Here is a 26141-nt window from a genome sequence, read left to right on the forward strand (position 1 = left end):
GCCTTAGCTTTTCTGAAACAAGAATACTGTGTCAAATGTCAACTACGTAGCATTGTAAAACATGCAAATGTTTGTACATTTTCCTTGTTCTGTAAGTCTCTCCGGACATTTCCTAGGCATGGTAGACCTTCTCAATGTCTCAGTCACTTTTGAATGAGGGGGAGGTTCCTGCTGCTGCACATCCATTGAAGCACTGTCTTGATGGACAGATCCACTTCTTTAGATTTCATCCCCAGAGTCTTCAAAAGACTCTTCCTATTTCTTCTTATCACTTGACCATCCTCTGTCTTAATCTATCAGTCTGCAAAAGGTGAGAAAGAGCATTCCAAAGTTTTAGGATTCCAGCGAAGCATAGGGAGAGACATCCTCACATGGCGAAAACATGGAACAATAGTGAACATTCCCGGCCTATAAATGTGTTTCCAGAGAACAGCAATGACTCAGCCTTGATGGGATTGATGCAACCTTGAATTCTGCTCTTTAACAGAAACCCTGGAGGAGAATGTTCAGCCATCAGGTTTGTCACCTCAAGCTGAAGCACACTTGAGTTCTGTTGAGTTCTAAGCAACAATAGCATCCTATGTCTCACCAATCCGTAGTCCTCTTCAAAAGTAGTCAATACAAAATTAAAAAAATCCCTACCTACCGACGCTAGTTATCTTAGTCTATGTTACCGGAAACACATTATTTTTGTTTGGCTTTATCACAATGTTTTGACCATATAAATGTGCTGTACCCAATGTTATGTAAGTGTGAAAACAAACCAATTGTACTTCAAAATTTTATCGTCTTATTGTCCATCTAACATGTCAGGCTGTTCTGTACCCTAAAAATTGTTTAGTTCTACTTGTAAAAGTTACCCTCTCTATTTGAAACAAAAATGTGTGTGTGTGCGTGAGTGTGTATATATATATGTGTGTGTGTGTGTGTGTATATATATATATATATATATAATATATATATATATAAATGTATGGGTGTGTGTGTGTGTGTGTGTGTGTGTTTGTGTGTGTAGAAATTTACATGAAATTCAATAAATACGTCCCAAATGTAACAGATTTCTTTGTTTTCAATTTAGAGCTGTTGATAATATCTTTGGGAAGAATGCAAAGTCCATTATCTTAAGCTTATAAAGGTTGCTCGGGTAACTACAGTCATGCAAATATATTTCCACATTTTTTATTTCAATTTGCTGTACAGAGGAAATATTCCACTGATTTCCATATGATTGATTGTTGGTTGGAACCCAGTCCCGATTAGTGGAATCATAAAGATGTGCTGGCATGTGAAACAATAGTCATAAAAAAGAAAATGTTAATATATTTATTTTTTGTTTGGCCAACTTACTTAATAAAACAGAACACATCATATTCAAATTTAAATAAGTTGTTGAAAGGACACCAATGTTAAAACAAGTCCCCAGTCCTAAAATATTTCATAATTTAAGTCACGTAACTCAGTACAGTATAAAGCCAATAACCATATTATTCGGAGCACACCAGAAAACGTTTCAAAACAGTTTCAGAACAATATTCATTTAACATCATTATAAGCAGAAGCATGTTTTCCTGTTTTGTATCAGTTTCAATTTTCACATGTTCCAAGTGCCAACACAACATGCAGGCATACATGAGCCAATATTGTCTGGGCTTGCAGATCTACATCACCTGTTTAGTTAAATGTATAACTCAATGGACAGAAAACACTTGCCAGTGACAAAATGATCTGAGCAAACACGAAACTGGAACAGATTACCAATGTTTACATCTGCTCTGGACAATGCTGCCAGCCAATCCCTTTAACACTAAGAAGAAACTTTTTCAGTTTGTTCTCTCTGCCTTTTTATAACAGCTGGAATCCTGACTTGTTTACGTCAGGGCCTCCTCTGTTGGAGCAGCCAACCACATCATTGAAGTTAACCATACATAGAGGCTGGTTGGTTTGTCCAAGTTTGGAAAAAAAATAATGGAGTCAGTGGTGCGTGGGGATACGGCCTCCGGTACACTTGTTTGTTTTCCAATATGACTGACAATTAATGCGCATGCTTGGCAGTGACGTCGGTCGCAAGCTCTCTATATGCCTGACACGTCACGTCACGTGACTAAGAAAGTGTAACAAGATTAGCTGGTTGCTGGGTGTTGGGTTCTGAAATCCTTTGCTAATGTCTGTAACCTAAGGTAACCCCATCTTCTTAACAACGAAGTTGAATTTTAACAACGAAACTGAATTTCAGACAGCGAATTATTGAATTTAACACTTCAAATTCAAATCGTATTTCAAATTGAAATCCACTTAACATTTCAATTTCATTTTAATTTTAAATCCTATTCAAATTCAAATCCCGGTGGCACTTGTCTACTTCCATAAATTTCCCCCTTAACAAGGTAACTGGTTGTGCCACCATTAGCAGCAATAACAGAAAACAACCATTTGCAATAATTAGTGATGAGTCTTTCACATCGCTCTTGAGATCTGTCCCTCTTTTTTTTGCAGAATTGTTTCAACTTCGCCATATTGGTGGGTTTTCTAGGATGAACTGCCTGTTTAAGGTCACACCACCTCATCTCAATTGGATTTGAATCTGGACTTTGCCTTGGCCACTCTAAAACCATAAATTATTTAAATTTTTCTTTAGCCATTCAGAAGTGTACATGCTGGTGTGTTTTGGATCGTTGTCCTGCTGCATGATCCAAGAGCGCTTGAGTTTGAGGGCACCTCTCCTTCAGGATTTTCTCGTTCACAGCAGAATTCATTGTTCCATTAATCACAGCATGTTGTCTTGATCCCGAGACAGCAAAGCAGCTCAAGACAATCACACTGCCACCACCATGCTTCATTCACTGTTGGCATAATGTTCTTTTTATCAAATATACTTTCTTTCGGCTTGTCCCGTTAAGGGTCGCCACAGCATGTGATGATCTCAGATGCACGCTCATATTTGTTTGGCACAGTTTTTACGCCGGATGCCCTTCCTGACTGTGCCATTTTTACACCAGATGTAACAGGCCGCATACCTTCCAAAGAATTCATTATTTACCCCGTCAGTCCACAGAAGGTTTCTCCAAGAGTCTTGAGGATCATCAAAATGTTTCTTTGGCAAATGTGAGATGAGTCTTTGTATTCTTCGCTGACAGCAGGGGTTTTCACCTGGGAACTCTCTCATGAATGCCATTTTTGGCCAGTGTCTTTTTTACTGTAGAATCATGAATACTGACCTTAACTGAGACCTGCAGGTCTTCATATGTTGTTTGAGGTTCTTTTGTGACCTCCCTGATGAGTTGTCATCACACTCTTGGAGTAATTTTAGTTGGTCGTCCACTCCTTGGAAGGTTTGCCACTGTTCCCAGTTTTTTCCATTTGTAGATAATCCCTCTGATAGTGGTTCACTGGAGCCCCAAAGTCTTCAAAATAGCTTTGTAACCTTTTCCAGACTGATGTATCTCAATCACTTCCGTCTTGAATTTCTTTGGGTCGCGGATGATGCCTTGGTTCTTGAGATATTGTGGCCTATTTCACGTTCTCTGACAGATTCTATTTAAGAGGTTTCTTGATTCAACAAGTATGGCGGTCATCAGGTTTATGTGTGGCTTGTGAAACTCAATTTACCATTCCCAAATTTGTGATTAGTCATAGCGACGTTCTGATTTGACAATTAATTACTTTTTCAGAGGGTCAGAAAGGTTTAGGTTGGGGTTTTTTTTTGTGCCTTTACTAGCTGGAAAAAATTATAATAATTCGTCCGCATTGCCACATAGACCACAGCGCTCAGACTGCGGGGAAAAAGTTGTCTTATAGTCCAGAAAATACAGCATTTAGTCCCGAACAGTGGAGCCAGATAACTGGAGCGTATCCCACCAGGCTTTGAGCAAGAGTCACAATATATACGAGACTGATCCCCAGTCAATTGCAGTCCTCATGTTTATTTTGTTTATTTACAGATTCCATTGCTCACTGGCACAATCTGCTGTCCGTAGCAGAAGTCTCCTGATCCAAATATGTCGCAGCTGCTCCACGTGGAGATCCCAAACTTCGGTGCCACAGTACTGGGCTCCCTTAACGAGCAGCGTTTGTTAGGACACTACTGCGATGTCTCCATCCTGGTCAAAGGTGGGTTCAATGAGAAAATTTAGAAGATGAGAACTTGTGACACAGTCACGAGTTTTTTTGTAGCAGCAACTTTTAGAGCTTTGGGAAACTTGCCTGACTGAAGTGAGTGATTATTTGCTGCAAATCAGCCTGTGCTGATTAGTTATAGTAGTATAGTTATAGTTTTGATAGTCATTTACAGGTAAAGACATTATTTGACGATTTCGGCTGCCAACTAGTTTTCTTGACTCAATTACAACATTACCAGTGTTTTCTCAAAAAATATGACTTAATTCTTGAAATAGTTTGACTCCCCTCCCAAACAGTTCAGAACTTTTGGGGTGACGGTGGAGTGGATCATCCAGTTTGATGGTTTCGTCTTGTCTTCTTTCTGAATTACAGGACAGGCATTCAAAGCTCATCGGGCAGTTCTGGCTGCCAGTAGCCTGTACTTCCGCGATCTCTTCAGCACATCCACCAAGACCCAGTTCGAGTTGCCTTCTTCGGTCACACCAGCATGCTTCGAGCAGATTCTTTCCTTCTGCTACACGGGAAAGCTGACCATGGCCGCGAGCGAACAGCTGGTGGTTATGTACACAGCGGGCTATCTGCAAATCCAGCACATCGTGGAGCGCGGTATGGACCTGATGTTTAAGGCCAACTCACCTCACTGCGACTCACAAACGGCTGGCACCTTAGAGGAGACTGGCTCGGAACCACAGAGTCCGTGCAACAATGGCAACGGCCTGGCAGTGGCAGCCCTCCTGGCAAACCCTGGCTGGTCCCCATCTCTCCTCATGCCACCGCGCAAGATTAAACTAGAAGGTGGCGATCCAACGCCCCTCACTATCGCAACCACGCAAGCCAAAATCTCCTCTTCAGAGTTGGGCGGCCGGTTGGCAAGGGCCAGTTCGCTCTTCTACACCACGGCAGGTGGAACCACCATCCCCGGCGTGCCACCTTACCACCTTCTGGGTGCCGGCGGTGGTGGGGCAGGGGGCGGAGCAGCAGGTGAGCGTTCAAGTCCTGGTGAATCCAGTCTCCCCACCACCGACAGTCCTACGTCGTACCAGAACGAAGATGAAGAGTTTGAGGAAGAGGCCTATGATGGAATGGCAGAGGACGGCTTCAGTCACCTCTATGCTCGTTCAGGAAACCCCTATGGCTGTGAGTATGGTTATCTCTTCCAAGGAGGGAACTTTATTTATTTATTTTGCTAGTGAGCCACCAATTCTCCGAGATAGGGACCAAGCCCTGCTGTGAATTCCCTACACTGTTTTTCTTTTTTTAAGTTGCCTACATTTATTGTTTAAGCAGAAGATTAACCACAAAGCTATGATACCTATGGGTCGTCTTTTCAATTGTTTTTACAGCATTCCCTCTAAAAACATTGCATGAAAAATTCATTTTGATTTTGTACATACACATCCAACAAAAACACTCTGTAACCTCCACTAACAATCCAAACTATACCCTTCCCAGACATAAAATATCTCTTGAGATGTCACAATGTCAACATACTTGCCTTACATGGACTATGCTTCAAACCCTAATCAAGTTCAGATGTGTAAAACTTAAAAAAACAAACGAGAAAAAAATACATAAATACAAGGAGTTACAATTTCTTTCCAACCTATATTAATCGAATACCCAAAAAGATATTTCATGCTCAAACCGAAACTTTTTTTTTTTTCCTACAGTATTTTTTATTTTGAATTTGATGCCTGCAACATGTTCAAAAACCGCTGGGGCAGGGGCAAAAAAAGACTGGGAAAGATAATGAATGCTCAAAAGTGTTTGGAACATTCCACACATGAACAGGTTAATTGGAATCAGGCGAATGTCATAATCTGGCAGCAGAAACAGCATCTGCGAATGTCATAGTTGTTCAGAAGGAAAAAGGGGGCGAGGTTCACCATTCTGTGATTGACTGCATGAAAAAAATATAATTCCTATTCATTCATTCACAAGAGAATCTAGATAAATCTTTGCATGGAAGCACCTAGGCAACCAACATTGAATGCCCATGAACTTCACTCATTCAACACTGCATTAAAAACCGGCATCAACCTGTGAAGCATATTGTCACATGGGCTCAGGAACATTTATGAGTATCAGTTTACACGGTTTGTTGCATTTACAAATGCAACTTAAAACTACCTTTCAAAGAGAAAGCAAATATCAACACCACCCAGAACTGCCGAGACCTTCTCAGGGGCTGAGCTCATCTGAGATGGGGTGACGCAAAATGGAAGTATGCTGTGTTCTGAAAAGTCTACATTTCAGTTTGTTTTATGAATTTTTTTGTCATGTCCTCCAGCAATAAAGGAAAAGGACTGTCCAGATTATCGGCACAGAATTCAAAAGTCAACATCTGTGATGGTATAGCGTGTGTTAGTGTGCATGACCTGGGGAATGGGCATATTTGTGAAGGCACCATTAACTGAAAGGTATATAAAGGGTTTGGAGCAAGATACACTGCTATCCAAATGTCTTTTGCAGGGATTTCCTCGCTTATTTCAGAATGAGAAACCCTATCCACATTCTACACATGTTAGAACAGTGTGGGCTCATAGGAAAACTTGGAGTGTGAGACAGGCGTGCCAACAATCCAGGCCTGTCTCCAATTGAAAATGTGTGGTGCTTTATGAAATGCAAAATATAACAACAGAGATCCCAGACTGTCGAGCAACTTAAGTTGAACATTAAGCAAGAACGGGAATGAGTTCCACTTACAAAGCCTCAATAATTATTGTCCTCTGTCATCTGTTCTCAAATGCTTTTCTTGTTAAAAGGAGATGTGATAGTGCTAAACATTCCCTTGTCTGTTTTTTTACGTGTTGCTGCCATCAAATTAAAATGTGAATGTTTGCACCCCTCCCTGACCCATCACCTTATTGTGGTGTGGGGTTTTGTGTGTCCCCCGTGATCCAAGAGCGAATTTGTACCTCAAGCAGGGTCACCCATTGCAAACCGGTCCTAGGTGAGATACCTGACAAAGCACGGCTAAATGACCCCCTGTGATGAATAAAATAAATAAATGTAGATTTCCCTTGCCCGGACAGGGGTCACTTGATTCCCCCTTCCGGAGTCAGGCCTGGAGGTGAGGCTCAAAGGCGAGTACCTAGTAGCAGATCCTGTATCCATGGGGCCTGGATGTCCAAAGCTGGAAAGGGTAACATGAGTTCTCCTTCCCATGGCCTCAGCACTTGTGGGAGGGGCCATAGGGGTTGGTACAGTCTGCGGTAGGCAGTGGCTGAAGGCAGAGACCTTGGCGATCTGATCCTAGGCTACAGTACCTGGCTCTAGGGATGTGGAACATCACCTCCCTGGGAAGGAAGGAGCCCAAGCTGGTGTGTGAGGTCAATAAGTTCTGACACAACATAGTCAGGCTCACCTTCACACAGATCTTGGGCTCTGGTACCAATCCTCTAGAAAAGGGTTGGACTTTCTTCCACTGAAGTTGCCCCCGGTGAGAGGTGCCGAGCAGCATTGGGTATATTTATTCTTCCTCTGCGCCTGAACATTGGGGTTCACCCCGGTAGACAAGTGAGTAGCCTCCCTCCACCTTCAAGTAGTGGAAATGACTGTCTTTGTGGTTGTGTCTTGGGACTTGCAAGTGGATGTCTTGCACATTTTGGAGATAAGAGCGGTGGACCTGTCAAGTGATCACTTGTGGTATGATGGCTCTGATAGGGGAAAATCCTGGTCCAATCTGCCAGACTCAAACATATTGTGAGGGTCTGCCGGGAACGTCTGGCAGAATCCCCTGTCAGAAGGAGTTTTAATTCCCACCTCCAGCAGAACTTCACCCAAATCCCAGGGAAGCCGGAGAACATTGAGTCCGAGTGGACCGTATTATGCGATTCCATTACTGAGACAGCAGACTACAGCTGTGGCTGTGAGGTCATCTTTTTTTTTTTCTTTTAAATTTTGAATCTTGGCACTGAACATTTAATCTACTTAAATTTCCTAAGGACATTTTTAACTGTTTAAAACCCTCTTAGCTGTCTGATTAACCACCATTAATTTAAGAATCTCTTAGCTAGCTGGTAAATATTAACTGTTAAAACTGAACTGTTAGCATTATCATACCTCTTACCAACCTGCCTCATACCCACTCTTTCCCTGCTGTCTAAAAGTCTTTTTGCTATTTTATAGCAACTGTTAGGTATTGTTAGGTTCCAGTTTGGGTCACGGTATGTCTAGAAAATTATGCTAAAGTGCCATTCATTAGTTGCTAATAAGAGAAATTCATTAGTATACAGTCTGTGGGTTTTGGCAGTGAGGTGCAGTATTTTTTTTCTCACATTGACTTTAGCTTATGCCTGACTGAAGAAATTCATTTGATGTCTGGCCAATTTTCAAAGTAACACTCAGCATGACTTGCACAAAGACTGGAGGACGACGTAACCACAAATGTCATGGATTTTCTGGGGACTGCCATGACAGCATTTGCTGCTTGTTGAGACATGTTTTTATTGCATTATTTAACCTTGACTAAATCATGTGCCCTGCTTGTCTTTGTAAAGTAGCAGATTTGTCTAACTTTTAACTCCCTTTTCACTCTTCTTCAGTGCCAGACAAGCCGGAGATAGCGGGTGTGCCGTTGGCCTTAGAGAACCGCAACTGTGTGCTGATCCGTCGGGACCTGGTGGCACTACCAGCCAGCCTCATCAGCCAAATTGGCTACCGATGTCACCCCAAGCTCTACACCGAGGGAGACCCCGGGGAGAAGCTGGAACTGGTCGCTGGTAGGTACTGTTGCACACAAGTGCATGCTAACAAACGCAAGACTGATCGCATTTGAAGAGCCTGTACCGCCTATTCTGTCAATGACTAGTGCAAAAAGCTGGTTAGCAGGCCACACCTTTATTCAGTGATCCTTCTTCTCAAAGCGGATTCAAATACACAACACCCAATGAATACTGGTTCAGAGTAGGACTTGGGAGTAGTCAAGTTTAGTTTTTTAGTGGCTAGAGCAGGGCTGCCTTGCCCATCAAGCAACGCAAGCAGATACTTTATTAAGGTCACCATAACAAAGTCTTACAAATGGAAGTGGTCATTATGAAACTACAGGCGAATGTACTGCTAACTTTATCATTTAACTCACCCATAGCTGGTCAGTAACAATATGGAGACTAAAACTGGAAACCATGCCATTTAAAATAAATGTACATATGGTTAGACCCCCAAGCTTACTGGTGCAGAAGTTGCCAAGACCGATCATTTGTGGTAACTCTGGGACCCGTGAGACCGAAATGTTGCTTACGCGCTCACCAGAAAGATGTCTAGGCTCCATACAAAATGACAACCAATTCACCTTGAAGTCACTAATACAGGCAAATATGTTTGTTAAATATATCATATGGGCGGTACAGTGGGTGACTAGTTAGCACATCTGCCTCACTAATATCAGCACCATGGTTCAATTCCCGGCCCCGTCTGTGCTATTTACACGCAGCTAAAATATTGGCGTGGCTTCAGAACAACTCGATGACTGTTCTTGTATGGCCCAGGCAGAACCCTGACTTAAACCCAATTTGACCATATCTGGGCTGACCTGGAAATGGCTGTCCACCAACATTCACCATCCAACCTGACTGAAACTCTGAGAAGGAATGCCAAGAGGATTTTGAAATCCAGGCATGAAAAACTTGTAGCATATTTCCAAAAAAGACTTGAGGCTTAGCTCAAGAGAGTGCTTGTACTAAATACTGAGCATACGGTCTGAATACTAATGGCGAGGGGGAAAACACTGAAATATAACTGAAAAATTTAAGAGGGTCTGAATACTTTCTGTACCTTCTGTACACATTTTATCAGTGCATCTTTGCAAATATTACAAACAGATGGACTCAAATAATTGATACAAGTCATAGATCCAAATCCCTCCTTTAGTCACAAAAGGTTTATTGATTCTAGGTACCATAGAAAACACTAAGTGGGCTACCAAAAGAAACCGCAAAAGTATGAACATGGATACTCCCAGTCAAATGAATAAAATCAAAGAGTATTTTTTTTCTCCCCCAGAAAAAGTTCTCTGCCTTCCCCTGAAAAACGTTCAAGGTGGTTACCACAAGTGCTAATATGTACTCATTTTCTGGATCCTCACACAATGTTCTTCCTTGTCAAACATTACAAACAGATGGATCCTAATTCGTGGTAGAAACCACTGAACCAAGTCGGTCCTGGTTCACTAAAAGATGGTCAATTGCAGCTAGAAGCCGGCTAGCAGATAAATGTGGGACACTAATGTAGACGAGTACACGTTCAAACTGAGATTAAAAGGTCGGTGAAATAAGCATCTGACCCACATTCACTTTTGAAGTCTTTGTAATGAATAATATGAATAATAACAGATGCTCCTGGCTTTTAGTTATTATTTTGGTCATGATTTATAAGCTCATGTAAGCATGACCATCAAGAATTTGCAACGTGACTCGATCAAAACTGAAGCGTTTCGTTTTGGAACTGGAATGACTTACTTTGCATTGCGCAAAGAAAAATACAGTAAAACTGTATGTAATTTCAGAAAAGTGGTGGATTTACTTGTCTTTTATTGCATCAATTCTGTGGGACCATCACAGATGGCTAACATTAGCATTTATATCTTCACTCTCGTCACAGCCAGATGGACTCAAATGCACAACATAAGTCACAGGTCTATTCAAGTTTGCTAGCTATAGACATTAAAGTTAAAGTCAATGGTACAAATTGGAATCTGACTTACTTTTTTGTAGTAACTGCCCTGACAGTGATGGAAGTGGAACTTGAACAATTACAGTAAAGAGAGCATTTATTTCCACCATGGCTTGCTTTATTGTGTCTTAAGTATTAGTTTATTTTTTTGTTTTTAGGGGGATTTCCACACAAGGTATAGGAAGGGTGGCTTTTTTTTTTTTTTAACCAGTGTTCGCAAAGAATAACAAAGTTACACAAGGCTTAGGTCAGCTGGGTGATATAGTCTTGAGCCCTCACCCCAAAATAATAAAATAAAATTCTAATTTAATTATTTTTTTTAAAAAGACATTGTTTTTACCTGCTCTAAGATTTATCTCATTTCATTTAACACCAGACATTCTTTGAAAGTTTTTTTTTCCCCCAAAACCGCTGGTTTCTCCCCAATCATTAAATCAACTTAGATCAACCTTCACAGAAAATGTAGAAATAGTTTATTTCCAGACAGTGAGAAAATATGTAAAAAAGAATAAGCTATCAAACTGGATTGTTTACCAAATAGTTATCTGTAGTTGCAATTTTTCTCCTGGTCTTTTCTCATGTAGTTCTACAGGTGACGCACACTACTTTATCAAAACAATGGTGTGGGGAAAAAGTGTTTGTTCTCTCCTTGTTTTTTTTTTCGTTTGTTTGCATAATTGTCACACTTGAATGTTCCCATGGTAAAACAAATTTAATAGTAGTCCAAGACAACACAAGTAAACTCAAATTACAGTATTTAAATGTTTGTTGTTATCAAGGGAGGATTAAAAACTCTAAATTTACATGGCTATGTGAGTTCAATTTCTCCAGCCACACCCAGGCTTTGCCCAATCAAGAAATCCTTAAATAGGATCTGTCTGACAACGTGAAGAAGATCCTAAAAAAGATAGGTAGCATGATGAGATCTAAAGAAAATCGGGATCAAATGAGAAGGTAACTGAAGTTTACAAAGCCATTTCTAAAGCTTTGGGACTCCAGCGGAGCACTGTGAGAGCCATTATTCACAGATGACAAAAAATGAACAGTTGTGAACTTTCTTCAAAAGTGGAACAACAACAATTCTGCAAAGATGAATGCACCAAAATTTTTCCAAAGTGCAGGTTATCGCAAATGCTTTATTGCAGTTGTTGTTAATCTTGGCCCAACTGGGTTCGGTTTAGGGAACAATCTCTCTCACACTGGGCCATGTATGTTTGGATTTTTTTCTCGCTTATTAGCTTTATTTTTAAAACTGCATTTTGTGTTGACAAAATTTGGATTTGTTTTATGATGGGAAGCATTTAAGTGTGACAAACTGGAAAAAAAGGATAAATCATAAAGGGAGCAAACATTTTTTCACACCACTGTATTTGTGGCTTGGAAGCACAGACTTTGTGTCAAAGGTTTCATCCATGTTGAGAAATCATTGCTTTTGTCACGTCAAAATAAGCACCATATGTTTGACAAACTTTTGTATGTCTGTTTCTCCGCGGTAACCAAACTTACAAATCGCTTTTTTGAAAAAGTCGCGAGGGGGTTGGAAAAATCGATAACTTAACATAGGGTTGATGTTGAAACTCCTCTCTGTTTGCAGCGATGCTGTTAGATTAAGTAGCAGGGGAGCGGTTTGGATGACATTTTTTTTGGTTTTTATTTCAGAGCCTCTGCATTTGCATGCATTTTCTAAATAAGTGTTTCATATTGCATTTAACAGCAGATACAGTGAATTGCACCTCAGACAGAAGAAGCGCTCACTTCAATAGCAGCAAAAGAAAATAGAGCTTGATGTGTGAAATTACATTTATGCTGATGGTTTTCTTCCTCACCACTCTGCAGGTACGCAGGTGTTCATGACACGAGGTCAGTTGATGAACTGTCATCTTTGCGCCGGAATCAAACACAAGGTCTTGCTACGTCGTCTGTTGGCGACCTTCTTTGATCGGTAAGACTGCTTTGTGTTCATTTCTTTGGTCTCGTAAAAGTCACAAAACGACACTTCACACTCCATTTGTGTGCCACGGTTATGCAATGCAGTTCAAACTGTCACTGTGCTTAACGCTGCCTCTATGTGGTAACTGTGGTGTATTGCAGAAACACTCTAGCCAACAGCTGTGGGACTGGTATCCGCTCTTCCACCAGTGACCCCAGTCGGAAACCCCTGGACAGCAGGGTCCTCAATGCTGTCAAACGTAAGTTTAACAACAGAAAATATATCTATGCTCACTCAAGGTGATTAATTTTATATATGTATATATGTGTGTGTTTTGTCCTTGAAACACGTTCTAAAACACTAAATGGCTGTGATAATTATTACCAATAAACTCATACCGTACCTAGATAGGGCACCCTCATCAGACCTTAATAAAATAAAATTATTTACATAATGAACTGATTATAAAGCTTCTTAATAATGCATTATTACATTATCAAGTTTGTAATTTTTAATGTGAAATCCATCATTTGTATTTATTTTAAGATACTAACATCAATACTTTTGATTGACTTATCAAATGGATAGACCTAAAATTGTCACAGAAGAATTACTTTTATACATATTCATTTATTTATACTACATTTTTTGTTACATTGATAAAGTAAATAATTACTGAAATGGAATATTAAAAACTTAAATAACATTCAATAATGGCACAAAGTAGTCATTCATGAATAGGTTTTTATTTAAATATGAAGATATTTGACCGTTTCTTTATTTACTCATTTAATATTTTTTACCTGTTAAATGCACACAAAATAAATGAAATAATTATAAATATTAATTCTGATAAACATTTACTGTAGGTAAGAGATGATTAAATTGTTTATTGATTCAAATGTAAAATATAGTCAGAATTATTATTACTGATATTTATTTAATACTTTTAGTACCTTGTCTTAAATAAAAAAGAATCGTTCAAAATGGACCTTCTAAAAACCTACTAAAAGAAATATTGAAATAATTTTGAATAGGTTATTAATATATGACCTGTGCTTCAAATTACTGATTAAATAATTAACATTATTGAATGTTTCCTTGACTGCAAAAAAGAAAGAATCTGAGATCTTTGTTATCTGGGCCACGGTTTGGTCACTGTCACCCATGAATTGCGGGGTTTCACTGTACTTGCAGGCTGCTCTTGTGAAATCCTGGTGGATGGCTCAGTCTGTGTTGCTGTTTTGGTTAGCATTGGCATTGCCATGTAAACGTGGTGCAGCTATGAGCTTGTTGTTGCTCCTATGTTTGTTGCAGTCTACTGTCAAAACTTCAACCCTAACTTCAAGGAGAGCGAAATGAATGTGATTGCTGCTGACATGTGCACCAATGCGCGGCGCGTCCGCAAGCGCTGGCTGCCCAAAATTAAGTCCATGCTGCCCGACGGTATGGAGGTGTACCGCAGCGGCATGGCCATGAGCGGAGCCGCAGCCGTACCAGCGGGCCTGAACCTCGGCCTGGGCGCCAACCCGCAACAGGTGCCGCTTCCGTTCGAAGGTGACTTCAAGAGCTTCGAACAGAGGCTGTACCCTGAGCGCAAGGACCCCCTGAGGACTCATCCGGCGCTGACCGACGGCAGCCCAGGCTCAGCGGCGGCGGCGGCTTCAGAGGCGGAAGCCGGAGGAATCCAGGAGGAGGATGAGGAGGATGCCGGCTTGGAGGCTGGCGACGCCTCGACAAATTTGATATCCAATACAGCCGAGGCATCAGCTTGTGGTGACGCGCCGGCCGAGCAGGAAGGTTTTGGACAAGGCCTGAGGGTGAATGGACAGTGAATGTCCCCTCGCAACATGTTTGTGAAGTTATGCTTAACCTTTTGCTTGTTCTCTGCCATCTTTCCTCTTCTTTTTCTGTGCTTCCTCCGCGGTGCAAAAAGCTTGTGATCGTACGCCAGGGGAATTTGCTGCACATGTACGTGCACGGAGGCGCTTTTGTGCAGCTACCCCATTGTTGACTCACAAAAAGCGCTCCGAGCAGACACAGGCATCAATAGGCTTCACTATTCTTCACCTTTCTTGTACTCCTCGGAATTTCACCTTGACAAATAACAATGTGACTGGTATACAAAAGCGCCTCTCTTGCCGGAGCTCTGGAGACCTTTTCCAAATGAGGAAGGAATTATTCGATAACTAAAAGTGAAATACATGAAACATCAAATGTTCTTTTTTCACACATTACCTGAAATTAAGGAAAGAACATATTTTACTACCTATTGTATCCTTTGGTAATTGTGTGTGTGTGTGTGTGTTGTGTGTGTGTGTGTGTGTGTGTGTGTGTGTGTGTGTGTGTGTGTGTGTGTGTGTGTGTGTGTGTGTGGTGTGTGTGTGTGTATATAGTACAGATATTTTTTTATGAGTTCATATCACATTTGAATTTTCATCAGGGCCCGAAATTTGCGAATGTTTTGTGCGGAGAGCATGCTTTTATTCGGCTAGAGTTAAAATTCTGCATACTTTTCACAAAATGTGAGATCTGAATTATTATTTTTTTGTGTGTGGAAAACACTAAGCATAATTTTTCGTTCGATCACATGAAAAATTAGTCGGATGGTAACAGTGCACAACATTTCCAAGATTATCTTTCATCATAGTTAGCCGTTTCTGATATGTATTGTATGCAGAATACAACACAGTCACATTTTTAATTGTATCATGTTAAAATTTGGCATTTTTGTCACAGTTCTTGAGATCTCAGCATTGGCCAACAATTGTAAATTTCATCTTGGTTAGCCATGTCTTTTATTATCAAATTCTGTTCTTTACTTTAGGCCTCAACATCCTGTGTCATATTCGGACGTTTCAGCTATTTTGTGTCTATAACGCAGGTCCCGTTTATTTGCTGGGGGTCGCATTATCGTGTTGAATGTCGGTAACAGCACCTGTGCTCTCAATATGGGCAAAAAAAATTGCTTGTTTTTTGTGTGCGCATCGAACCAAGGTTCTCTTTGGAACAAGTTCAAATTTTGCAAGTTGGTGACAGCATTTGAGATGTCAACATGGGCCAGAAATGATTCTCTTCAATTTTCATGAAGTTCTAACACTTGATCGCATACATTCAATGTTATTTATACATTGAAATGGTTGTGTCGTACATATACAGTATCACAGTTAGGCGAGGATGCCCTATGGGATACAACCATGCATTTCTGTTGTGTTTATCCTTCTAGTGCTGTATCAGTATGATGATGCCTATGTCTGCTTTTGGAACGCGTACCCTGACCCCACAGACACACACACGTACAATATAAATGCTAGGCAATGCATTGAAAAAAGAAAATAACCATGCACCGCAACAATGCTTTTGTACAACAATAATCTTGTCTTGAGGGTAAAAGAACATGCACTAAATGTTATATTGCATGCATGAATACCGACTTGGTGATTACCATCCAGTCTATCGAGAACTGCAAGTATACAAGAAAATGACTGTTGGGGTTATTTTAAAATTTTATTTTCTAACTGAGATCTTACCTCTGCGTCCTCTGTGTTGTCACTCGGGTGTGACCCAGAAGTGACTTGTTTGACATGATCAACGGTGCACGCTGCCAGCCCGCCTAGACGGGAGTGTGGGAGGTTTTTCCCAATCGAAGCCCTGTTTTACCTTTACAACACACGCTCCTCCTTCCATCATCCTATTGTATGTTCTTTCCCCTCTGATGGGTTGGGCAGGTAAATCATTATCGATACACTGCTGGCTTATTACATTTGCACTCTAAAAGACTTTTGAAATCATCTTGTGAAAGATGTGACTGAATCTCAGACTGAAAGTGGTGTCCCGTTGGAATGAATTTTTTATTTTTTTTTAAAGGAGGGTGATATCAAATATGGATTTAAGAGCTATTTATTTGTCTTGCACACAAGCTTTTCTATTTCCATGCTATCCAATACTATCCTGTTTTACTTATTCATGTCCCCAACTCATGTTTAATTATAGTTTAGTCCCCCACAATAAGATTAGCAGACGAACATGTTTGAAAAACAACAGTAACATTTCCCCCCGATGCAAAATTAATTGTAATATCCCCAGTATGTGTTGATTTAAAAAAAAAAAAAAAAAAAAAAAAAGATATGTGCCATTTGGAATGATATTTGGAGGTGAGGTCCTGCACAGGGAGTACAGGGTTGCAATTGCACTATTGGTAATGATGTAAATGATGTTTACAGTTGTTTTTTTTCTCAAATGTCACTTAGAACAGAGCTAGCATAGACTAGAATGGCTGAATGTAAATTTTGAGCTCTGCTTCAGTAAATTTTCCTGAACAGTCTTCCAGAGTAGGTATTTGGCCTTTTCCACCCATGTGGTCAAATTTGAATGAGGAGCATCTGCTGCTTTTAGCACTCCTAAAATGACCCGTACACATCCTTTGAGTGAATTTGAGTGTTACAGCAAGTGTCTTTATTTCACTACTGGAGTTCAATTTAAAAAGACAATCTATAACTATGATTTTGTGTTGATTATAACTAATGAAATTCAAATTCACCATTGTGAAATTACCATATTTCAGAAAAAAAAAACATTTAATATAGAAAGTAGGAATTTGCCCGCTTAAAAATGTTATCCACAGTCCCCTTCAAAAGCATTGGAACTGCAAGGGCAATTCCTATACTGAAGACAGTTGGGATTTAGATCAAAAGATGTACTTGATAAAAGTTTAGAATTCCATCTTTTATTTCATGGTAGTTACAACCAGTTGTGTTAAACAACTCGGGACAGAGCACCTTTTGTTTGAAGTTACTCACTTTTCAAGTGTGCAAAATTATTGGAACCTGACTGATGGGTGTTTCTAGTTGCTTGGGGGTTGTCTTTTAGATGAAATTATCGGAACAGGAAATATTAAATACATTTAAAGTGAACATTTAATATTTTCGTGCCATAACCGTGACTGCTTGCAATAACTGCGACCCATTGACTTCACTGGACTGTTTCATTCTTTGTTTGAAATCCTTTTCCCGGTCTTTACTGCAACCTCTTCAGTTCTTGTTTGTTTCTTAGGGTGGTTCTTCTTATTCAGTCTCCTCTTCAGGCGGGGGGGATGCATGCTCTATTGGGTTAAGGTCCGATGATTGACTTGGCAAGTCCATGTCCTTTTACTTTCTCTTCCTGATGAAGTCCTTTGTTGTGTTCACAGTGTGTTTTGTGTCATTGTTTTGTTACATGATGAAGTTAGTCCCGTTTGGATGCATTTTTCTGGAAATTATCTTTTTTTTTCAGGTTCAAGTAACCTCATTGTCAGATGTGTTATACATACGTGACAACCATCATGAGTTAAGTCATCAATAAAGACTGGTGAGCCCATTCTAGAAGCGGCCATGCAAGCATAAGCCATGACATTACTTCCACCAGGCTTCACAGATGAAGTTGTGTGTTTTGGATCATACGTAGAGCCTTTTTTTCCACATTTTGGCCATTACATTACTTTAGTAAAAGTTAATCTTGGGCTCATTAGCCCATAAAACCTATCCAAAGCTTTTTTGGCTCATCTCTGTAATGTTCAAGCAATCAGTCTAAAAGATAATACCCGAGCTACTAGAAACACCCTTAAGTCACAATACCTTTTTTCAAGTCACAATACCTTTGCTCACTTGAAACGTGGGTGGTCTATCCTCAGTTGTTACATACATTGAGCTGTAAATATGAAATAAAAGTTGGAATTCAGAACTTTTTTTTTTTCCTCATATCTTTTGATCTGAAACCCAAATGTGTTCCGTATACAACAAAAAACAAAACAATTGACCTTGCCGTTGTGATACTTTTCGAGGGGACTCTGAGTATCAATTATCGTAGTGAGCTACTGAATTAAATGAACTTTTCTAGAGTTTCTACTTTGAGATGTACTTGTATATTTCCTCATATAATGGCCTCCCCTTTAGTAGACGCTGTGCCTGTTTATCACCAGGTGCATAGGTCCCTTAAAAACTCCCAAAGGAAAGGTCTTACAGCTGTGCACCTTGACTGCTAACTTCAAGACTGACTTCGAGCAGGTGTCAATAGCCTCTTTTACACACAGAGAACACAAAATGACCACACAACAAAAGACCCAGAATTCTTCTACCTTTATGTAGAAGCCAGGAAAGGTGGGATATTTCCACAATCATGTGTGTCCTTTTGCAGAGCAACCCACAAACTTGATTTGATGACGTAAGTGCCGGCATCTGGTGTGATGTACAAATACTCAGCGGACAGCGACAATTGCTTTCATTGTCAGATGTTAAAATCCAGGCTCCAGATTTCTCTTGTCCACATGTGATTTCCTGGCACTTGTACAGCTTTGAGACTACCGACTTTGAGTGCCCACCCCCCACCCCCGACGCCTGTTCCGTGCTCCATACTGAACACAAAAAAGGGAAAAATGACTTTTTGAAGGCAACGTCAAAGGAGTTTTAAACGCAGGCGCTGCCTCATTAGTATATTGCTGAGCCGTCATCATTCCACCTCCCATTCCGTATCGCCGGGTTGACATTGCAGATGGGGTTAGGTTCTGTTTTCAATTTGTCTGGATAAAAAAAAAAAGGTAAAATAAATCAATTTGTGCCATGTATACAGAAAAGTGACAATGACAAAGGCAGGCAAATTATTGCTACCTCCGAAGGCAGAAAGTTGCCACGTTGACTTCATCCCCCTTATTTTGCTTTGGTTCCATTCATCTTGGCATTGTTTGATGCCATAATGACTCTGGTACTACCTCTGAAGGTACCAGAACATGAAAAAAGATACAAATGCAGATACCTGACTGTTGAAAGCAGCTTTAAAGGGGCTTTAACACAGGTGCAATCCCAGCCTGCTATGGCTCGACTACCTCCGAAGTAAAAAAATTTTCAGGTTGACTTCCCCTTCCCCAATCCCTGTTGTGTTGTATTTATATTGACACAGTAAAAAATTAAGAGGTGGAAAAAAAATACATCTTTTGCACCCAACATAAGTAGGGCTTTACACATAGGTGGTAACCTGCCTCTGTTACTACCTCCAAAAGCGGAAAATTGCCTGGTCAACTTTAGTGCCCCTATTTTGTCTCGGTTTCAGTCCAGGGATCAAAGAAATTGATCAAAGGTGGAGTAAAGTGGCTTTTAACACAGGTTACATCCCACTTCTGATACTACCTCCAAAAGTAGAAAATTGCCAGGTTGACTTTTGACCCCCTGGTTAATTCATTTTCTACAATATATTAAAAATAATGAAAAAAAAAATGCTGTTTGACCGGCAGTGTGAAAGGGGCCATACTTGTAAGTGACATTGGGCCTTCTTCACAGCTCTGTTACTACCTCTTAAATAAAATTGCTGCGTCTTCATCATCACTTTATGCAGACAGCAGATGTGTTTGATGTTTCAGGCAGTCCAAAAGGGGCCTCTGTTGAGCTTCTGATACACCAGTGGGCTACCTCCCAAGGCAGAAATTTACTTTGTCGACTTTGCACCCCGCACATTCCAGGGTTAAACAAAATCCCCGAAGTACTGGCACAATACTCCATTGATCTATTCCTATTAAAGCCCTGAATAACCTTAAAATAATAAATTAACAACTTTGGCCACTATTTGAGGAAATATTGAAGTTCAGTGGGAATTGCCTTTGAATAATTGACCTGATTATTTATATTTTACTATATTTTGAGTTCCTTAATTTGAAACCTGGAGCTGTTTTTCAAGTGCATTTTTGTACACCATGCACTCATTATTTTGGTGGATGACGAAACCAAGTAAGATTAAATGATAAATGAACAAAGAATATTATGGGAATGCTACACTGTGGTAAAGGAGTGTGAAGCTGTGCCTTAGACTGTGACTGTGAGTGTGCGTCAATGATGCCCACCAAGACTGAATTAAATGCAATTTTATTTTATTTTATTTTTTTTACTAAAGCTGCAATTTTACGAAACCTGACCTCCAAAATGGCTTGTTTTACCCAATGTATTATTGATCATGGCTGATCAAGTTTTTTTTTTTTTATAAAGACAAAGGGGGTGGTCGTCAATACAGAAAAATATGCGGTACCACTTTACAATATTGTTTCCATATGGATTTTTTTTTTAATGAAATCACTACAACACTTGTAAATGGCTTGCCTTAAAAAAATCAAAGGGACTAGATGGGAAAATTATAATTATTTCACAAAGTTGCAAATGGTAAGCAGTAATAGATATGAATTCACATTTTGTGAAGGTAACAAGCCAAGAAATACATTTTTCAAAGTATTTTGCAATATGATCAAAAATATTCCCAATAGTTGCATTTGTTTATTAAAAAACAATTGACTGCTATTCTAATTCCCAAAATGTCTAAATTTCCAACTGTATTTTTATAAATTACTAATAACAGCAATGTAAAAAAAATACTTATCATACACAAAATATTGTTTTATTGTAAAGTTTAAATCTTAATGGTTTGAGGCCATGTTAATTCAATAATAATCTACATATAAACTATTCAGGTGTATTGTAAAGTGGTATCATCTTAGAAAAAAAACATCCTTTAAAAAAAAAAAATTCAAGTGTTTCTTCTTTTTTTTTTTTTTATTTTTATTTTTTTGTCGTCACGATAGCCTGAGAATGTCATGAGAAACTTTGTACTGACTGAAAGAGAAAGCCCCCCGAAAGACTTTTGTGGTCCATTCAAATGCTCACTTTCTTCACTTTTCCCTTCAAATAACTTCACACTCGTTCATTGATGTTTGTAAACAAAAGGGCGGTGTCAGACTTCAAAAAAAGAAAAAAGTTGATATGCAAAAAGAGGGAGCGCTTTTACCATCCAGATGCATGCCATTCAAAGCTAACCCGAAGAAACCTCTGACCTTTTATGCACCGTGTATTATGCTACTTTAAACACAAGACTGTGAAGTGTCGCAGCAGGCTGGCTTCTTTTCTCGTCAACAACAACACTTTGTTGGGCCTTTTTAGTGAATGTTTTATGTTTTTGTTTTTGGTGCGTGTGTACAGCGAAAAGAGAGCACGGAATATATGTCGAGTAACTCCCTGGTTGATGCATTTGAATCTTCAGCAGACTTTTTGAGAAGAGAAAGGAGGGAAAAAAAGAAAATGCACGCAAATGTTTGAATGTGTATGTATTTCTCCTTGAACCAGCACTTTAGAGGGATTTCAGGCAGGATTTCCCAATCACTCCGCTCAAAAAATACAAATTACCGATCGACAAGGATCAATTAATACATTTTGGGTCCCTGTTCCTCACTTTGGGCCAATGTAATTTAGGGGTCATTGTTTATAAATAGGTTATTACATTGCTTTGCTCACATCATTAAAACTCAATGACTTGAATTAGGCGGGAAAAGTAAATCTAGGAATTGAAAAGTCGGAGGGTTTTTTTTGTTGTTTTGACCAAGACTAAGTTAGCCAACACAGTAGACTGGTTAGAGTGTCTGCCTCACAGGATTAGTATGATAAACAGTATGTTTGCTTTAATAATTACTGATCCCACCCCACCCCCCAATAAATAAATAAAGGGCCTAACGGGACAAGCCGAAATAATGTCTATTGCTCGTCCTATCCAAATGAAAACGCCCCTTTGACTAATTTAGGGTCTGTGAGCCTCAGTTTTGGAAATCCTGCTTTAATTTAGAATTTTAAAAAAAGGAAAAAAGCGTGTCATGGAAAAAAAACGAGAAAGTCGCACATTTTTTAAGCCATGTGTTCTGAGCGCTGACAATCAGGATGTGTGGATGGATGCACTCTGGGAGGACGTGACTTGAACTGCTGTGCTCTTGCTTTTTTTTTTTTTTGCGAGTCATCCTCCTCTTTTGCCAATCTTAATACTTGGGAGGGACACGAAGATGATAAAGACAGACTCATTCTTGGGACTGATTTCTTGGTGCTTTGGACCAGGACTCCTAAAAGCTCCACTAGGCTGACCTCAATATGGAGAAAAGACTTTTGTCACGCAACTCCACATTTTAATCATGGAAGTTCTTCATTAGCCAGCTTTGACCTATCTCGAATGGGACGATTTCAGTGTTGCTTTTACATTTTAAAAAGGATGAAAAATGTTTATGCGCCTTCTGACAGCATTAATAATAACTATAATATATATACAAGATAAAAATGCAAGTTGCTGTTTTTGATGTTGCATTAAGAAAAATAGACTGTTCATTCCCATCATGGTGTGTCCCATCACCAGTTGTGTAGTCCAAGATTCCTGATTTCTTTCAATGCAATACAGAAAAATCTGCTTTCTAATAAAAAAAAAGCCCTGACTTCACAATGCTTATTCATTTGTCAACTTGGAATTATAAATAATGTTTCATTCCTGCTTTATGTCGCAGTAAGTAGGTTTGGTTATCATTAATTTAAAATTATGATACATATTTTAATATGCTCATCGCTGTGTTGCGATGCTAAAAAAATGATGCAGTTGGAATTTAGGCATGATTAAAAAAAAAAAAGGTTTTGATGTATTTTCATCACCTATCTGCAGAATTAAAACAGAAAAATCAATTAGTTATGCTTACATCTCTGGGATTGATTGGTCATCCTTAGTGTAGCCAAACGCTGTAGTGGAGAAAACACTCCCCAACACTTGGATTATTTTTTTAATGTTCTTTTTCAACGGTATTTGAATTTGAATTCAAATCTAAGAATAACACAAAATTTAAAAAGTTTTATTAACGCCACAGTCTTATTTACAAGCCTTGGTGACCACTCAACTTTAAAATGCAGTGCTGAAATCGATTGCTCATGCTGTGTTCGTGCCAGCGCTTTTTTTTAAATATATATTTTTATGAGACAGAACACATTTGAATAAAGTTATAATAATCACCAGCAAATTCGTGAAACAATTTCTATTTATTTACAAGCACGTCTCGAGCCACTCAACAGCAAAAAGTATCTCAGGCATCGATTGGTTGTCGAGCGTTTGTTTCTCTACTTCTATTGTTTTTATACATGTTCAAATCAAACAATAACTATCACCAGTAATTTGATGAAAATATTTCCATATATTCAAATACAAGTAAAGCCCATCTCTGGCATCGATTTCGTCGTCCTGCGGTACTAATGACGTAACACATGCGACGGTCCCGTAGTAATATTTCACCCTGAAATTGAAAATTTGCACGAGAAAAGATTTCTCGATTTGGAGTTTTACATCTGCGTGCTTCAAAATGAGCGACGACGCGGACTCCCCTCCCGAGAGGGAAATGAAGGTAAACTTCTCATCTTCTGATGCTACATGGACGATTTAGCATGAGCTAGCTGCTGTTCGCTAGCATTCAAGCATTCACTTAAATGTCATCAAATGACTGACCACTTTGTTTTAATGAACCGTAACTCAGCCGCTTTTACGGAGGCGTGTTAGGATCGCAGACTAACGCAGCAAGTAGCGTTAAAAGTTACTTTCAAGCCGTAGCTCGCTACCTCGTAATGCACAATCAATCAATCAATCAATTAATTTTTATATGTTTTGGATGGACTTTGAACAACTGTGAAAATCGTCCAAATATCATTAATTCGCCCCAAATTAACGCCAAAAAACACAAGGGAAACGATTTAAAAATTATTTTCTTTTGTACATATGGGACAAAATGCATGTGGTACACGACATCTTTTTCTGTCAAAATAGGATACTAAAATTGATTTTGGACTTACCAGTGTGTATTCCATCCATCCACTTTCCAAGCAGTTGCTTTTGTAATTTATCCAGCCTTAATTCATCCCGGTAAGGCAATTGAGAACAGATTCAGAAATTCAGTCTTGCCTCAAAATTAAAAAGATGTAACTATTTCCGCAGATTTTGAAGGTATTTCACATAAGATAGTTGATTATATGCCACAAAACGTAACTGGCTAAATAGACCAAAAGTTACAAATGGTGTGAAGTTTTTTTACTTTGACTTGAACAAACACGTCGTGTTTTACAATGTGGGGAGTGAAACGTGGTACAGTGACAGATGGTCGAATTTCCACTGAGTCTACATTTATAAAGCTTGCAACACGTAAGACCAGAATTGAGTGCTCCCAGCACTTACCAAACTTACAAATGTACAAGAAAACAAATAACTATTCAGGTAGGTTTTTTTTCCCCAATGAGACGCATTATGCATATGCAATTTGTTTTGGTTGCAGTCTCGAGCAGATCTCCCTCACAGTTCTGAGGTTTTTCATTAAAATCTCTGCTCCAGCCATAGTGTATACTTTGTCTGTTCTCCACATCCTTCAGTCTTTCAGTATATAGTTTTTATGTTCTCCCCATTCTTGGCCATTGTTTTTTCCAGATACTTGGGCTTTTTCCCACATTCTAAAAGCATGCACATTTGTTTGATTGAAGACTTGTGTGCAGTGAATGATTGTTCATGTATATGTGCCTAATGATGAGTGCAGGTTGTTTCACCCAAAGTTGGCTGGGATAGTGTCAGGTTTACCAATTAGACATTCATTAAACAAGACATAAAAAGAACCAAAGACACCAAGTTCGTGTTTGACAGCTCCCGAGGAGAGAGGAGAGAAACTGTCTCGTACAATTCACCACTGCACTCTCTCCTTATCCTATCCTCAGAAACTCTATTTGGTTTCAAAACGTCCCTTATTTACATGGATGTTACCAAAAGGAGACAGGGGATCAAAACATAGTTGGAAACAAAGTGTACTTGTTTGTTTGTGTGTGGAAGATTGCTGAGTACATGTGTGGTCATCATTTCTTTAACAGACAACTGGTGCTCCTGGTTCTAACAGTTCTGATGGTTAGATGTTCTTGTTCTTGTGCTATCTACTGTTAAGCGACTGCCACGTTATCTAAAGCAGAGCAAAGCATTTCATTATTGGAAGTTGATGTATGATATATATATTCACAATTATTCCTACAGATAGGCTTCAGCTCCCACACAAACCTTGTGAGGACAAGCGCTACTGTGAGCAGATGTGTGTTTTCTATAAAAGTCTGCTTCTTGCTTCCAGGACTTTCAGTTCCGACAGATGAAAAAAGCCAAAGTTTTCGAACCTTCGGGAGAAATGCCAAGGGAGCGTTCTAGCTTGCTCGCCATCTCAAACAAGTTCGGCCTGACGTTCGCCGGCTCTGGCGAGATGTTCAAGGTCTACCGGACGCAAGACATCCTCGCCGCTGACAAACAGGACGGCACCTCCAACACGATAGGTATCAATGGTTTAAAAGAACAGTGGTACCATGACTTACGAATTTCATTTAAACCCCAAAAAAATCGAATAAACTTTTGACATTCAAATGAATAGAAATGCTATTCGCTCGTTCATCACAATTTTTTAAAACATATTTTTAATGGGAAAAAATATAATTCTATTGTGTATTACCCAGAAGTGCCCACAGTTTAAAAAAAAAAAAAAAGGTCACTCGTAAGTCACTTTTTTTACCCCCTCAACACAAAGGAAAGAATTGACCCAGCGACTCCTCGTAAC

The 26141-nt window shown here is 39.5% G+C and overlaps 2 protein-coding genes across 3 annotated transcripts in view; both read left to right on the top strand.

Moving 5' to 3' along the window:
* LOC133490658 (nucleus accumbens-associated protein 2) overlaps positions 1–22964 on the top strand; it is a 66904-nt gene extending 43940 nt beyond the window's left edge. For both annotated transcript variants that reach the window (XM_061801001.1, XM_061801002.1), the window contains exons 2-7: positions 3939–4107; positions 4489–5253; positions 8664–8840; positions 12625–12730; positions 12880–12977; positions 14036–22964. In XM_061801001.1, the coding sequence (XP_061656985.1) occupies positions 3996–4107; positions 4489–5253; positions 8664–8840; positions 12625–12730; positions 12880–12977; positions 14036–14553 (1776 nt within the window). In that variant the 5' untranslated portion in view covers positions 3939–3995 and the 3' untranslated portion in view covers positions 14554–22964. The remainder of the gene's footprint in view (positions 1–3938; positions 4108–4488; positions 5254–8663; positions 8841–12624; positions 12731–12879; positions 12978–14035) is intronic.
* Positions 22965–23760: 796 nt separating this feature from the next.
* nup214 (nucleoporin 214) overlaps positions 23761–26141 on the top strand; it is a 39072-nt gene continuing 36691 nt past the window's right edge. Inside the window, exons 1-2 of the mRNA XM_061802030.1 lie at positions 23761–23921; positions 25668–25863. Of these exons, the coding sequence (XP_061658014.1) occupies positions 23880–23921; positions 25668–25863 (238 nt within the window). The 5' untranslated portion in view covers positions 23761–23879. The remainder of the gene's footprint in view (positions 23922–25667; positions 25864–26141) is intronic.

This window comes from Syngnathoides biaculeatus, chromosome 17 (genome assembly GCF_019802595.1).
Source record: "Syngnathoides biaculeatus isolate LvHL_M chromosome 17, ASM1980259v1, whole genome shotgun sequence".
Taxonomy (NCBI): domain Eukaryota; kingdom Metazoa; phylum Chordata; class Actinopteri; order Syngnathiformes; family Syngnathidae; genus Syngnathoides; species Syngnathoides biaculeatus.